The following is a 15,566-nucleotide window of genomic DNA, read 5'->3' as shown; positions in this document are numbered from 1 at the left end:
GCCCCTCGGGACACTCCCGCCAGCGGGGCACGCCCCTCCGTCGGGACACGCCCCCTCCAGACACACCACGCCCCCGGGCCACGCCCCTCCCCGGGGCCACGCCTCCCGCGCAGGTGGCGCCACGGGGGACCCCCTCGGGGCGGCGGGGGGTCCCGGGGGAGGGGGACGCGGTGGGGCCGCCGCCGCTGCCAGTCCTGAGGGCGGGGACAGCGAGGGGACCCCCTGCGAGGGGACCCAGGGACGGGGACCCCCGAAATCCGAGCGGGAGGAATGAGGAGCAGGAGCAGGATGAGGAGGAGGAGGAAGATGCGCGTCGGGCCGGGCTGGCGGCGCCGCCGCGGTCCCTCGGGGCACGGCCGCAGCAGCGCACTTAGCGCACGGAGGCTCCCCCAGAGCCTGGCGGCGTTCCCGGAGAACCTGCCGCACTCGGGAAATGACGGGAAAGGCGCAGGGAGCAGCGGAGCCGCCTGCCCGGCGCGTCTGCCTGCCCGGCCCGCGGGAAACGCGCTCCCAATTCCCCAGAACAACCCTCTCCTCGCAGCCTTTCTGCGCGCTCACACGTAGCTGCGGTGCCCTTTTTCCCTTTCTGTTCCAGGCGCTCCACAGCCTCGTTACTCATTAAGACCTCGTTAATCATTAACACCTGCTGGCAGCCTGGACAAGGTCCATGTGGGACTGGAGGGCGACCGTCGTGCTCGGCGGCACTGGGCTCGTGCTGGAGGCCCACGGGACGCGGAGGCCAGTGCAGGGTTTCAAATCAGGGCTGGAAGCTGCTCATGAGACGGAGCTGCATGCTTGTACATGCACACACATGCACGCCCATGCACGCACATGCATGCACCGATGCATGCACACATACCCAAGAGTGCACACGCACCTGAGCATGCACACAACCACACATGCACATACACGCCCATGCACACACATGCATGCATTCATGCATGCAGGCAGACTCGATAATGTGCACCCATGCACACGCACCCATGCACGCAAAAGCATTCAGGCATGTACACACGCGCACATGCATGCAGCCATGCATGCACCCATGACCAAGAATGCACTCCCATGCACACAGCCATGCATGCACGTGCATGGGCATGCGTGCACGCGCACGCCCATTGGTGCACACTTGCGCACACCTTGCACACGGAGCTGCAGGAGCGCCGGGGCCCGCAGGAGCAACGCAGCTGCTTAACCCCCTTATCTGGGCTCCGCGCCGAGCGCGCTGCCTCCGCAGCCCCTTTGCCGCCGCGCGGCCCGGGCCTCCCCGCCCGCAGATAAGTGGGAGCCGCCGGCGCCGCCAAGGTCCCTGCGTCCCGCTGCAGCCTCCCTGCGGGAGGCGGCCTCCTCCTCTGCCAGCCTTGGCACCGGTGAGCCCAAGGTGCGGCCGAACCGGCCGACACCCCGGCTCCGCACAGGGGGTGCATGGGGAGGATGCAGCCAGGGGACGGCAGCGGCGGCGCTGGCCGAGCGCGCGGGGGCAGCAGGTGCCCCCGGGCACGTTCCGCTCTCCGCTGAGCGGTTATTTTTAGCAGCTCTCCGAGTCCAGCGATCGGAGATGCTGGGATTTTTCCTTTTGTTTTGCACAGCCCAAACCCTTCGTGTTGCTCAAACAGCCCCGGCCTTTTGCTTTCCCCCTCCAGCAGCGCCGCCGATAAGCACCCGGAGCTGCTGTTTTCCAGGGCGCCGCACTGCAGGAGCAGCACCGGAGCCCAGCGGACACCGAGCCCGGCACGTCCTGGCCACGTGCCCCAAAGCGCCGGGATCATCCGCTGACCGAGGGCAACAGCTGGGCCTGGTGGGCGGGATGCGCTGGAGCTGGTGGCACCCAGCCCTCGTCACCCTCCACTTCGGCCCCTTGGCACTCGCGCATAGGGATTTATATTTATATTTATAGGCGCAACGCGGCCGAATTAAGAGCATTCCTCCCTTGCTGAGTCAAGGGGCTGGATGGAGGCGCTGGGTGGGGAAGAGGGAGAGAGGAGCTGAAGGAGAGCGGGGCCACGGGAGGTAGAAAATGCAACAGGGTTGGGATAGGGGAAAGGGGAAGGGGTTGGGATAGGAGAAAAGGGAAGGACCCGTGCGGGCTGCCCGCGGGCGGGCATGGGCGGACGTGGTGTCACAAGCCCGTTTTGGGGCACGTAAGCGGGCGACTTCCTGAGCGGCGACTTCCTGGGCGCCGGCGGGCGCAGGTGGGGCGGCCGCGCCGGGCTCCCCGCGGCACTGCGGGCCGGGCGCGTCGCGGGGTCTCCGCAGCGGGATGCGGCCTCGCGGCCGTCCCGCAGCCTTTGCCCGTGGTGCCCATCGGCAGAGCCCACACGTGCTCCGGGGCATGGGGGGGTCCCAGCTTCCCGCAGCCTCGGGCTCTGTGCGGAGCCGGGATCCGTGTCCGGAGGGAAGGGGCGGGCTGGAGGCTGCGCAAAGGGAAACCTCCCCCGGGCACGGAGCGCGCAGGGGGATGCGCGGCGGGGCGGCAGCCTGTGCCGGGCGCGCGCGGCCTTCCCCGCCCTCCTCCTCCTCCTGCTCGGGGCGGGCGGCCGCCCGGCTGCGGCTGCTCGCCCGGGGGGGCCGTTCCCAGCCGCCGTTATTAATATCGCGTGCACACCATGGGCCAGCCCCGCGGCGCGGCGGGTGGCACCCACCGGGCTCCCGCACACCGAGGTAGGAGCAGCCTGGGGGCAGCGGCCAGCACCGCTTGGGGGGGGTCCCGGTCAACGAGGATGGTGGGAAGGGGGGGACAACCCCCCTGGGGCTGTCACCGCCATGGAGAAGTTTGGAAATAAGCGCTGGGGCCGCGCAAGCGGATCCCTCTCCCCACCTTTTCCCGCACGTCCCGCCCGGCCAACGGACGGTCCGGGGCGCTGATGTGTCAGCGCCGCAGAAAACTACCTTATTAGGAGAGAAAGTATCGGTGAAAATCGGCGCTTTCCTTGAAGCCGCAGTGCTGCCAGGCTGCGCTCATTCCTCCGGCGATGACGAGGCGTGAGCTCAGCCCGCAGCGCCGCGGGGCCGCGGGCACCGTCGCGCCGCTGGCACCGGCACCGGCACCGGCACCGCCGCGGAGCCCCCGGCACCGCTCGGCCGCGAAGCTGCCAGGGGCCTGGGGCAGGTAGGGGCTGGGGTACGCGGGCGGCTCGGTGGCACTGCAGGGATGAGCCGGAGCTGGCGCAGAGCGCGGGCTCCTTCCCAACGCCTGGAGAGCTGCCGGCGACGCTGGAAGGAGGCCCCGCGCTTGCCCTCCGCTGCCAAAGCGCTCGGGGTCCACGGCTTCCTTTGGGACTCAGTGCTGCAGCTGGTGGCATGGGGGTGGGCTGAGACCTGTTGCAATCATCACTCTGTCTCATATGGCCTCTTGTTTGCAGGGAGCTGATGGCAGCGCCAGAGCCACCGGCAGAGCCGTCCGCGGCTGCGGAGCCGGGAGCCTCCCCGGTGCCGGCGGCTACGGGCTCCTCTCCAGAGTCGGGTGTCTCGCACGGACCCTCGGGCCCGGCAGTGGCCGCGGCGGCTGCTCTGGAGGCCACGGGCAGCCCAGGCGCCCGGCAGGTGCTGCAGGAGCCTCCGGCAGAGCCGTCCTTGGAGGTCGCCGTGCCGGGGAGCCCGCTGGAGGGGGCTGCGGATGGGGCAGGGAGCCCGCTGGAGATGGATGAAGATGCAACGGAGATCCCATGGGAGACAGATGCACATGGCGAAGGGATCCTGTGGGAAGTGGATGCATATGGAGAAGCAATCCCATGGGAAGTGGATGCAGAAGGAGAAGGGATCCCATGGGCAGTGGATGCAGATGGAGAAGGGATCCTGCTGGATGTAGATGCAGACGAGGCAGACATCCCATGGGAAGTGGCCGCAGACGCAGCAGGGATCCCCTGGAAAGTGGCTGCAGATGGAGCAGGGGCCCTGCTGGAAATGGGTGCCGAGGAGGCGCCGGAGGGCGCCGAGGGCTCGGGACAGCCGAGCCTGTCCCTGGAGGAGCTGGGCGACCGCTTCCAGGAGTGCATCGAGGCCGTGGCGCGGCTGGAGCAGGAGCGGGACGAGCTGATCCGGGAGCTGTCGCGGCTGCGCGAGCCGGCGCTGCAGGAGATCCGCCGGGCGCACGAGGAGATCCTGGCCGCGCACCGGCTGCTGGCCAAGGCGGAGCTGGAGCGGGACAACCTGCGGGACGAGATGGGGCAGGTGAAGCGGCAGCTCTTCAAGGTGACGAGGGAGTGCGTGGCCTGCGAGTACCGGCTGCAGAGGCAGCGGCAGGAGCTGGACCAGGCGGCAGCGGCGCGCGGCGAGCTGGAGGCACGCGCCGGGCAGCTCTCCGAGGAGCTGGCGCGGCTGCGGGAATGCTGCGGGAAGGAGGCCGAGGCGGCCAGGCAGCGGCTGGAGGCGCCGCCGGATTCCCGGGACGTGCCCTTCCTGCAGGAGAGCCGGCGGCTCTCGGCCGCCCTGGCGAGCCTGGTGGCGCGGAGCCGCCGCGGGCTGGAGGAGCGCTACGAGCCGCAGCTGCTGCGGCTGCTGCAGCGGCGCGAGGCCGGCGCGGCGGCGCTGCGCCCGCTGCACGCCGAGCTGCACGCCCTGCGCGACGCCCTGCGGCCGCTGCAGGCCGAGGCCGCCCGCCTGCGCCGCTGCAACGGCAGCCTCGAGGAGCAGATGGCCCTGGCCAAGCGCAAGCGGGATGAGGAGGTCCGGCAGTACCGGGTATGTGCCTGCTCCGCGCTCCGCTCGTGCTCCGGAGGGTATTGCGGAGGGATGGGGCGGGAAGCAGGGCAATAAGGTCATATATTGCCTGTGGGCCCCGGCATCCCTGCAGCCTGGCGGGCAGGGGTTGGAGGGATGCAGTGGGGAAGCGGCAAGGGTTCAGCCAGCCAGTGTCGGGAATAGGGGCTCCTTATTGCTTTGGGAGAGGAAAAGGGGCTCCTTGGGTTCTTCTCATTGCTTTGGGGGAGGAAAACGGGTTCCTCGAATTCAGCTCATTGATTTCGGGGAAGGAAAATGGGCTCCTTGGGTTCTTCTCTTTGCTTTGGGGAAAAGAAAAGGCAGAGAAGGGAAATTCCCAGCCCGCAGTGAGATCCCGGCTGTGCTGAGCAGTGCTGGGGAGCAAGGACACAGATACTCAGAGTGCACTTTCCATGCGGGATTTAGCTTGGAGCTCTAGGGGAGGCCCTAAGGAGAAAGTGCGGTGAGCGGAGAGCACTGCGACTTGCCAGTTTTTGCTCGAATTGGAGGCTAGATGTGAAAAGACGAATGCAAACGTGAGCGAGGAGCTCTCCCAGCCGGGTCCAAGCCTGGTTCAGCTTTCCGGTCTGGAGGAAACTCTGGCTTTAGCAACGCCTGGGCCGCTCTCCCGGCCGCTGAGCCCGGGACTTCTCCTATAAAATCCAATCCTTGTGCAGGGAAGTTGCTCCCAGCAAAGTCCAGCCCGGCCTCCTGCCCTTCCCGCTGCTGGGGTGCAGGCAGCCTCTCCCCCGTTATCCATAAGCGAATGCGGCGGCAGCGCCGCACGTTCCCCCACATCCCCCCGCCCCATCTCCCGCCGAGGGGACGAGCAATTCAATCCCTCCAAGGGAGCATTTGGCAAAGGGGCCCCACCGTTAATCCGCAGCCCCTCGACGCTGCCAGCTTCTCGCTCCGTAACTGCTCTCTCCCCGGCCTGGCAGCTTCCCGAAGGAGCCGGGCTGCTACAGCGCAGCCCAAGCTCTGTTCTGCCAGCAAAGCAATGCTTTTTGTGCAGGTTTTTTTCAAACCATGGCAGTATTTCCCCATGCAGCCCCGGGAGGAGCCAGGCCTGTGTAACTCAGCCTCGTGTCCTTAACCCCAGGAGCAAGTGGAGGAGCTGGAGGAGCGGCTGAAGGAGCTCAGGAACGGCGTGCAGCTGCAGCAGCGCAAGAACCAGGAGCTGCAGGAGCTGCGGAGCAGCCTCCACCAGGAGCTCTCCATCTACAAGTCAGTTGCCTCCTCTTCTCTTTGCAAAGCTGCGGAGCGGGACGGTCAGGAAGGGCTCGTGGAGAAGGCTTTGGAAGGAGCCTCACACCCAGGCGGGGCTTATATAGCCCTGAGATAAACCTCGGGCTCCCAGGCAATTCCGGAGTCTTTCTCCCTCCAGCAAAGAGTGATTTGATGGAAATTCCTGTGCAAATGACAAGCAGGGATTGTTTTGCAGGGAACAGCAACTTAAAGATGAGCTGTTCCCTTATCAATACCTGGAAGGGACCTGAGTTTTAAGTTCAGAAAACATTGCTGCAGATTTTCTTTACCAAGAAAGAGTTACCTTGTATTCAGGAATCCAAGTGCTGGCTTTACTTGGAATTCTTTATTATATGGGATATTAGAAAGCTCCAGAAAATGGTGACAACTTTGTGGGCTCTTTTGCTTACCAAACGTTGTGTTCTTACTGCTACAGCCGCAGTCATTACACACCCTTGACCCTTTTCTGTAGTTTCACTGTTGCTCTAGTATCCTTTTCCCTCATTTCTCCCTTCAAAGTGGCTTATGCAAACGTGCCAGGGGAGGATATTCCTGCCACGAGCAGGGATATACCAGCAACCCTGTCTTTGCTATTTGGGCTCCTTCTAAATCACAGGTTGCTGAGGCCAACATTTAAGCCTGGGTGCAGCGGCGGCCGCCTCGTAACCCCTGGGAATTTATGAATTGCCCTCAGTGGAAGCGATAGCGCGTTAGGCTCGTGAAATGTGAACTCACCTCATTATGTTTCCACATCTGATCGGGGAAATCTGAGTTAAGCACGGCCCCGAGCTGCCTTCTCCCGCAGTTTGCACCACAGATGAGCTCTAGAAAACTGGGAACGCATCTTCGCGTTTATCCCTGGAAAGCCCGGCTATCCGCACGCTCCTGACCATGCACGTAGCAAGCTGCTTCCCCTATGACTCCCAGCCTGGGAGAAGGAACAGCATTTCTGGGATACAGCTCACGTCCCCATCCCCTGCTTCCTCGAGGTCACATTCAGCAGCCTAAATGCCCTTTCTATCCCTCCAGGGGCTGCTTAGAAACCTACGGCCACCTCTGCAAATCAGAAGGGAAAGCAGAGGAGTACGAGGAATGACGGCTCTTCCCGTTTTTGCCAAAAGCCAAGGAGAGGGGCAGCTGCAGGGGCCGTTTCCCCCTTGCTTCCTACCCACCTTTTGCCAAGCAGCTGCCAGAAAGCGGGACTACTTGACAAATACGTGTTTGGATTTCGTGGGGTGCTGCTGTTGATGGAAGAAAGCTGCTTTTCCACAGAGGAGCAGGGAAAAAGAGACTTGCACTGAAGCTAGATATATATATATATATATAAGAATCGTGGATGGATGTTTTGCTGTGATGGGAAAATGTATCTTGTCTTGTTTCCTAGATGAGTGTAGAAGCCTGTGCAGAAAGCACCGTGCTGCAAGCCAGGTGCAGGGGGTGATTTTTAAAGTTTACATGCAAGAGAAGCTTCATCCTTTTAAGGGGAATTTTCTTTTGTAGTTCAGTGGGTCTCTGCTGTATCGTGACATGTTCAACGTGGGCCACACACTGAGCGCTGTGGGTAAATGGTTTCCACTTTCTATAAAGTCTCACACTGAAAATAAAGGCTAGAGTTGAAGAATCCTTTTCTTTCTCAAACCGCTGCCTCACAGAGAAGAACAAGCTCCTATGATCTAGCCAAGGTGCCTGTAAGGTATCCAATTATCCATGTTACAGATTATTAGAATAATTAAAAGAAAGTTCAGTGCTAAGGGTTACAGGCAGATGGGAAATTCAGACAGTAAAGTGTTCTCCCTTCTTGCCTGCTTGGAGATATTGGGTACTCTTTTCACAAAGCAAGCAGCAGAAACAAGAGGTGGTGGCCTTGAAGAGCAGGTCCGTGGTGCAAAAAACATTTTCATGAACATACAGATGTCAGAGTCATCACAGCTCCCACTGTCTGAAGCTTACCCTTGGAAGATGCAGTTACAGCTCCCTACAAGTTGGAAAGGGAAACTGATGGAGCAGGGAGAGATACAGAGGGGATTTATTTGCATTAAGATCATTGAAATAGGAAACAACCCGATGAGGGGGCAGGGGAAACATCAGGCACATCCACACCAGCACCTAGCATCTCACTGCTCCCATACAGAGAGAGTCCTTTGTCCATTTTTTCCACTGCAGAATTTCCTGCTTAAACCTTGAGTCCTCCTAGAAGTCGGTACTGTCTTTTATGGGCATGAAACCTCTACACACTCAGTTCAGCACTTTCTTAAGAGGTACGGCTCAGCCCTCAGAAAGGAGTTCATGCAGAAGAAAAACATCTGCACAAAGCAAAGCTACACAGCGTTTATGTAGAAAAATTTATTCCATCTGAAGCACTTACACGCAATTAGTCATGGAGAGCATGGAGAGCAACAGGTTGCTGGTGGAACAGGACAGTGGAAGATGTGCAGGAACGAGTGGTCAAGGACTAACTCCTAAAAAAGTAGTTCATCCACATGGAGGTTCTTTTATGGATACCAGCTACCAATGCTGTTTTAGATCACGGGGCGTGCCATCTGCGGGACATCGGTCGGTAAAAACATACACCTTTACAACTTGGTGGCCCCAAGTTTTAAAAAACCATTTCACAGAAAGGAAAGAAATATATGTGAAAACACAGCTCAAGAAACACACAATAGAGCAAGATACATGGCAGACGAACAGAGGTCGGCAGGTATTGCTAAGGTACTAAGGTATCCAAACCGCTGGTGCCCAGCAGATGGGAGAAAAGGGGAGGGGAAGAAGGAAGGAAACAATGAAAACCCCAAAATTACAAGTGGAGAAGCAAAAAAAAAAAAAAAAAAAAAAAAAAAAAAAAAATACAGAAAGAAATGTAATACTAGTTGAAGTCAGAATCTGCAGGTCTGTTTTGTATCTGCAAAAGCAGAAATACCCACACAGGTGTGGCCTAACTACAGGAACCCCAAGACAAGTCTTGCTGAAGAGGACGAGGCCTCTCACATGCTCCACTTCTGAACTGCTAGGGAATTAACACCTTTATCATTGGGGTGGCATTCACTCAAGCATATTCTGGCAGCTCTAGCAATTTAACTTTTATTTAAATTAGGCAAAAACCCATAGCTGTAGCAAGCCAAAGACGGAAAAAGGATAGACTTTTAGAAAAAAAAAAATCAAGTTTGCTCTGTGTAACAAAGGCAGCTAAATGGGACAGCCAGCTCTATACACAAGAGGTTGCTGTAAGAAACTCAAACAAGAAGCTACAGCGCAGTACCAGTTGAGTCAGGTTAAACCCTCATCTTAAGGAGTACTCGCTGTCTGGGCTAAAAAGCATCGTTGATGGTATCTACATAAGGATGGCTGAACACAAAGTCTACGTGTGTCTCAAAACCAGTGTTAAGTCAATTGGAGGGTTGAGAGGGAAGAAAGGGAAAAGACTAAAAACAGGAAAAGGTCATCATCTAGGATCCTTGACCTTCTGGATCCACGCTTCCTTCGGGGTCTTCATCATTATATATGTTCTCAGCCTGCAATATAAATGGAAAAGCTGAAAGAGCATGTAAAAAAGCACATAAAAAGATTGTAACTGCTGGAACATTTTGAAAAGTTGTTGTTTCAAGCTTCAGATAAGTATCTCATATCTATGATCCCTCAAGGCCACTGAACATTGAAGTAGTAACACAAATAACCTTTTTTTTCATAAAAATCATATTTTCAAAACATTTCAGAAGTATTCATCAAGTTAATGTAGCTTTTAGGTATCTGCCTTCTTAATCTAGAAATCACCGCGTTACGTTAAAAGAGTATTTTGCATACATGTAATATATGCTCTACTTTGCAACAGCATCCGCCAAAAGAACTATATAGAGCAGCGTTAAGGACAGAGACTGTATTAAGAACAGGGCTGCTGTGAGCCAATTCATAAACAAACAAAAATTAGAAGAATGACCTTGTCAGAGGTCATTCAAGTTACATAAGATTATTTTCTAAAATTGTAAATAGTGTTAATTTGAGGTTAGCATATTTTTCTACTTATTCCCACCTCTTTCCATCTACAGGAGGGCATTTATATTATCAACAGAGATTTAATTCTTTAAGATAATAATTAACAGCACCTTCAGTTTCACCTTTGGCTCTCACACACTGTATTTTCATCCTTACAGGAAAGGGAAAATAAAATAAAAAGACTTCTACCTTTTTTTTTTTTAAAAAAAAAAATCATGAGAAACATGAAGCAGCTTTTCAGTATTTTTAAGTCCTTGTTTCTGTCAAACCTAAAATGGATTTCACAATCCCTTTGAGGTTCAGCTAGTGCTACAAAGCAAGTCATTCTGAGAGCTGTAAATAAACCCAGGAATGCTGAAATCCAGGCAGTTAAACAGCAGCTCTTATCTACCACTTCCCGCACTTTCCCAAATGACTTACCATTTGCCAGACTTGCATGATATTGTCTTCTGATACAGAACAAATTACCCAGGGTTCATTCGGATTCCAGGAGAAATCAGATATCTTTGCAGTATGACCACCATGAATAAACTGGATTGGAGAAATAAGAAGGGAATGTTTTCAGATCATTCAATTAAATCTTCATGGCAGAGATGAAGGGTTTAATGAGACCCAAAGGCTTACCAACAGCTCTGGAGGGCCATCCTCAGCATCCTCAGGGGACTGCTCTTCTCCAATTTTACTGTAATAAAAACAAAGGGAAAATTAGTTTTTGCTTTTTCTTCCTCCCCTCAGGTGTCATATACAATTCAAGAGTAATACTCTGTCAGAACAACGTGACTAATTTGAGACTCACCTCAAGTCCCAAACATTTAGCCTCCGGTCAGTGCCACTGGAGGCCAGAATGGTTTCATTATGGGGAGACCACTGAACCTACAGACAAAAATATGTTTAGAAAGGAAGTTAGTTTTAAGAAGATACAGCATGGCAAATGGTCACGACAGACTTCAAATTATTTTACAGCAGGAAAACTCCACGAAAATTCAAATTAACATCAACTCAATATTCTCACATAGGAAGTGTGTTTGTGAACATTCATACACTGAAGAGGCATTCAAGTTCCAATGGTACCTTAGCCTATACTCTTAACAAAGACTACATGTTGCAAAGTGTAAAGAAGTCCCAATTATATTAGCTGCTCCTCACCTTAATACAGAGCACACAAACAAACGTGTACCTTAAATAGGAGGAATAGTTTATAAAGGAAAACAAAACAAAGAAGGACTGTAACTAAGCTGAACAGCCCCAAAAGCTCACATTAACCACCACTGCTGGAGATAAATCTTTCCAAAACATAGCACTTAATAGGATAACAAGATTAGGAAAGAGCACAGAGTTCTGCACACAAACCTGGCATTTCAAGATTCCAAGTCTAATTTTATTTAGAAGTAACTACAGTCGTCAAGTAACAATCCTTGTATCAAAAAAAACTCTACATATTTTTCTTCTGAGGCATGTATGAGTTGAAGATGGAAATATTGTTTCTGCAAAGCACATGCTACCAGTGATGTTAATGTTCTATATTTATACCAGTAAATTTTGCAATCACTCATTGTCACTAGATGGCCTGGCAATCCCCTTAACTGGTCACCAGGCAAAGCCTTCGTATCGGACCAGGCTGAGAAGCTGCAGCTGCTTCATTGTGCCTCCCTGCTTCAATCTGCTGCCATGAATAATTTAGATTTGCTCTGCACTGATAGCATTTCACTCCTACGTTGCGGACAAAGCTTTCTATCCTTTCCTTGTTTCACCCTCTGCTTGGCTTGCTGGACACCCCTATCTGTAGCAGAGCTCTGCCCCACACAGCTCCACACGAGCAAGCTAACAAAATCCTGAGTAGATGAGAGAAAACATGTGAGTTTTTAAATGCAAATATATTTCAATATAAATATAAGTGGAAAACAAGTGTTCTTCATTTTTTCAAGATAGTTAAGATGAGCTAAGTCATAAAAGACAAGGACATTTGGCTGTACCTGAAATATTTCATCTTTGTGCGATTCAAAGGAGTGCAGCTTCAGCTTTAGGTTCCTCAAATCCCATAGAGCAACGGTCTGGTCAAAAGGCAAAGAACAACAAGTCTTTCTTTTTTCCTGAAGTAATCAACATATATCCCCACATTCATGCATCAGAAACTAAACCTAAAAGTGCTCCAAGCACTTTTAGGTAAGACAAACCTTATCAGCTGATCCTGTAGCCAGGATAAATTCACTGTAGGGATTAAAAGAGAGGCAGTTGACCTCAGCAGTGTGAGCATCCACTGAATGACTAGGCTTGGAGGTGTTATTTGACCGAGTATCCCAACTGTAAAAAGAAAATACAGAATCGAAACAAAGGTTTATACTCCATTTTAGTGAGGTAGGGTATAGATGAGTAAGGAAAGGGATGGCAATTCTGTTTTTTAAGACATTACCCTACTTACATCATGAGCTTCTGATCATCAGCAACAGATCCAAAAAGAGATTCGTGGAGCAGGTGCCAGGATACATCTTCTACTACTGCTGTATGCCCTGTGAAGATGGTCTTTGCATCCACCACTTTGCCTTCTTTTGGAACAGCACTAATATCCCACAAGCAGATGGTCTTAAAATAAATAAATCAATTTAATCAATAGGAGGACTGCACCTTTAGGCAGCAACTCTATTCCCCCTCCCCCCCACACCTCCAAAAGCAGGAACTTTTGCCAAACAAAGCGCAGATTTCGTCAGAGCTCTATTTGAAGTACTCACATGATCATCAGAGGCACTGAGCAAATGCCCGCTCAGGTTAGGGTTCCAAGACAGCCCATAACCTTCCTTCTGATGTCCACGAAGACGCAGGTCAGGGTTACACTCACCAGAAGGATCTGTAAAGATGCAGCCTAAGAACTCAGGTGCCTAAACGTTTGACACGAGTCTTGCTGTGCTTTAGCGAACTTTGACATTTCCAGCAGCATCCCTCTCTCTCCTCCTGATCATTTTCCCCAAGCAAAGAGTTACCTCATTGAAACAGAATGTACTGAGGCAACACAGAGATGATTTTCTTTTTGACCTAATAAGAACACATTGCAAGTTTTTCCAGGTTGCTGTTTTCTGTAGCTGGATGATCTAGCAATGGTCCGTTCTAACTCCATATCACACTGTACTACTTGCTGAGGGGCCAAAGCACCCGTGTGCTTGGTTTGACACACCTGGTCCAGCTGAACAGGGTAACCCAGATCCTCCTCAAAAAATTCTTCCTAAATGACCTGCTGGATTCATCTCCAACTGCACTCAGGAGTTAGATCCTCCCACAATCAGTAAAACTAGTCATTCTATACGATCTTGCCCAATTAATCAGTAAATTCCTATGACTCCCCTTGCAGATCAGGAACGCAGCTCAGCTACACAGCAAATCAACTGCCAACTGGCCAGCAAGTACCTTCCACCCCTCCAAGTACATGGCAAGATGTGCAACAAAGAGGCAAAATAGATATATTTTTCCACTGACACATATTGGAGTCCTATATGTATACGCTTTACTTAAAATACTATTTTATACTCAATACCCACTTGCCTTTCACATTACAGATGAGGTGCACCCCATAATTTCCCAGTGTCTTCTGCACAACCATCACCTTTTCTTAAGGAATGGCTGGTAGTGACTTTCACAGGAGTTCTGAAGCACAGACACAACAAAGATGTAGATACCTGGTTTAGAAGGGTGCTTGGTGTAATCAAAGACAAGAACATCACTGGATGGTGTCTTGGTGGCAATTATACATGGGTTTTGCGGCATGTAACGTGCTCTGTTAACTTCTCCCTCGTGATTTATCTTGATTTCAATTTCAATTTTTCCACTAACTGACCCAAAGCCTCCAAATTCTGAAAGGAGAATTCAACAGTAGTAAATAATACGACACTTTCAGACCAAGATCTAGAGATCCACACTCAATTACTGGGTACAACTAAGCCCATATTTTGACAAAACAGTCACACACATATTAAAAAAAACAAACCAGAACATAACATGCTAACTAGAATAAACTAGTTTTCAAATGGCATGTTATTTTCAATACCCATAGTTGTAGCATCAAAATACCAAGATTTCAGCTAACTTCAGAGCCAGTTAGAGGCATATACTTTTGCAGCAAACCTACTAACTCATTTCTTCAAAGTTCTACTTCTAAAACATTACATATGTATATTATAGACTGCATTTGTCAGTTAAATGTACAACTTAGAAACAAACTGATTATTTTAGGTGCAGCATCTGTATTTCATTGCCTGAAAACTAAGGAGAGACCAATATTCTCTTGAAACGGGGAGGAAAGGGCAGCTAAAACTCCACTTGATTCACATCTCTGGTTCCTTACCTCCTTTCTCACTATCATAGTGCGAAGCATCAAACTGTGCATCATCGTTGGGCAGCTGCACACTAGCTATCACAAGGTGATTTTGCTCATCTGAGGTATGGGTCCCCAGGACCAAGCGATGAATACTGAAATCTTTGCCCTCAGGTCTGCAGGGGAAGAGAAATACATAAGAAACAAGAGGATTTTACACATACACTGCGCAGATTAAAACATTTAACTCCAGATAAACCTCATCTTAAAACTCTCATAACACAGGCTATGTGTCTAAATAAAATAAACACAGCGCCGCTCTCTTGCCTTCTCTTAAGAGATATTTGCAATTCAACGGAATAAAATTGTGAGGTACATGAACATAATCTGCAAAAACATTGGTCTGGAAGCTTAGCACCACATGGTGCCACACTATACAAGACAAGTTGCCAACAGCGCTTTGGTATTGAAATTATATCTCCATTTTTTTGTGGAGAGGGTTTTTTGCTTTCTTAAGGGAAGCTGCAAAAAGGCTGCAAAATGAAACGTATGAAAATGTGTTCTCAGTGATAAATGACACCTTCCTCTTTACAAAACAGACACCGATTTACCTTGTCACGTCGGGAAGCCACTGGGCAGTCAAGCTGGGCCATTCCAGCGCATGGGTCATTACCAGATCGTATAAGAAAGGCGTATTCTTCTTCCATATTTTATACTCTTCGTTGATCACACGTTCTTCCACCGCATCGTCAAAGGCTGCTAAAGGTTGGGTTTATTTATAAAGGCATAAAATTAGCCTTCGCGGATGTATTGAAGTCATACAGAAAAAGCCACAAGTGGACAATGAATAAAAGGCTGCAACATCACCCTGTTTTGCTGGTGGGGCAGCAGGGTTAGTTATTAAATCACCCAAAACACTCTCTTTGCACGGGATAATCTTTGTCTCCATGTATAGGGCTCCAAATTGACCTTGATTATATTAAACTGCATCACCTTAAAGAAGCAGCATGGCAAAACTGTGCAATATTGTGCCACGGGATATGGGGGGAAGCAAAAATAAGGGTATTAAGGATGATTGGACGGGGGGGGGCAGTGCTGCCGCAAGGGGCGGCTGCCCCCCCCGCTCTCCCGTTGAGGCGGGGGGGCCTCTCACGCACCCGGGGCCCTTCCCGCTTCCCGGCTCCGCGGCCCCGTCCCGTTTATTTCACAAATAAAGTTAATGAAACCGGGGCCTCCCGACCAGGCCGGCGCTGAGGCCACAACAAGGCCGCTCTCCCCGCCCCCCCCAACCGGCCTCGCGGCCGCCCCAGCAGCCCCCGCGCGCCCCCTGGCG

General features: G+C 52.3%; 2 protein-coding genes across 2 annotated transcripts; one reads left to right on the top strand and one right to left on the bottom strand.

Moving 5' to 3' along the window:
- Positions 1-3,638: 3,638 nt before the first annotated feature.
- SYNC (syncoilin, intermediate filament protein) lies at positions 3,639-7,483 on the top strand. The gene is made up of 3 exons (XM_026043450.1): positions 3,639-4,680; positions 5,801-5,925; positions 6,976-7,483. Exons 1-3 carry the CDS (start codon positions 3,640-3,642, stop codon positions 7,040-7,042), a joined length of 1,233 nt encoding a protein of 410 aa, XP_025899235.1. The 5' UTR covers position 3,639; the 3' UTR covers positions 7,043-7,483.
- A 1,336-nt stretch (positions 7,484-8,819) lies between these two features.
- Positions 8,820-15,082, bottom strand: RBBP4 (RB binding protein 4, chromatin remodeling factor). Its single transcript, XM_026043572.1, has 11 exons — positions 14,845-15,082; positions 14,264-14,409; positions 13,599-13,772; positions 12,660-12,775; positions 12,353-12,513; positions 12,108-12,234; positions 11,907-11,984; positions 10,730-10,806; positions 10,558-10,615; positions 10,354-10,464; positions 8,820-9,455 (listed from the first exon to the last, which is right to left on the bottom strand). The coding sequence occupies exons 1-11, from the start codon at positions 14,901-14,903 to the stop codon at positions 9,390-9,392; spliced, it is 1,173 nt and encodes a 390-aa protein (XP_025899357.1). The 5' UTR covers positions 14,904-15,082; the 3' UTR covers positions 8,820-9,389.
- Between the last annotated feature and the right edge of the window lie 484 nt (positions 15,083-15,566).

Source organism: Nothoprocta perdicaria, unplaced genomic scaffold (assembly GCF_003342845.1).
Source record: "Nothoprocta perdicaria isolate Ctin4 unplaced genomic scaffold, notPer1 scaffold_33, whole genome shotgun sequence".
NCBI lineage: Eukaryota > Metazoa > Chordata > Aves > Tinamiformes > Tinamidae > Nothoprocta > Nothoprocta perdicaria.
The sequence above is the reverse complement of the archived record's forward strand: the minus strand, read 5'-3'. Positions and strand labels throughout refer to the sequence as shown.

Bases quoted from the DNA above. Each gene is read 5' to 3' on its own strand.
- SYNC (XM_026043450.1), top strand. From the start codon at position 3,640: ATGGATGAAGATGCAACGGAGATCCCATGGGAGACAGATGCACATGGC. The intron at 4,681-5,800 runs GTATGTGCCTGC...CCTTAACCCCAG, and splicing joins AGGAGGTCCGGCAGTACCGG to GAGCAAGTGGAGGAGCTGGA. The intron at 5,926-6,975 runs GTCAGTTGCCTC...CTATCCCTCCAG, and splicing joins CAGGAGCTCTCCATCTACAA to GGGCTGCTTAGAAACCTACG.
- RBBP4 (XM_026043572.1), bottom strand. From the start codon at position 14,903: ATGACCCATGCGCTGGAATGGCCCAGCTTGACTGCCCAGTGGCTTCCC. The intron at 11,985-12,107 runs GTTTGTCTTACC...CCTTTTGACCAG, and splicing joins CTACAGGATCAGCTGATAAG to ACCGTTGCTCTATGGGATTT. The intron at 10,465-10,557 runs GTAAGCCTTTGG...TCTCCAATCCAG, and splicing joins ATGGCCCTCCAGAGCTGTTG to TTTATTCATGGTGGTCATAC.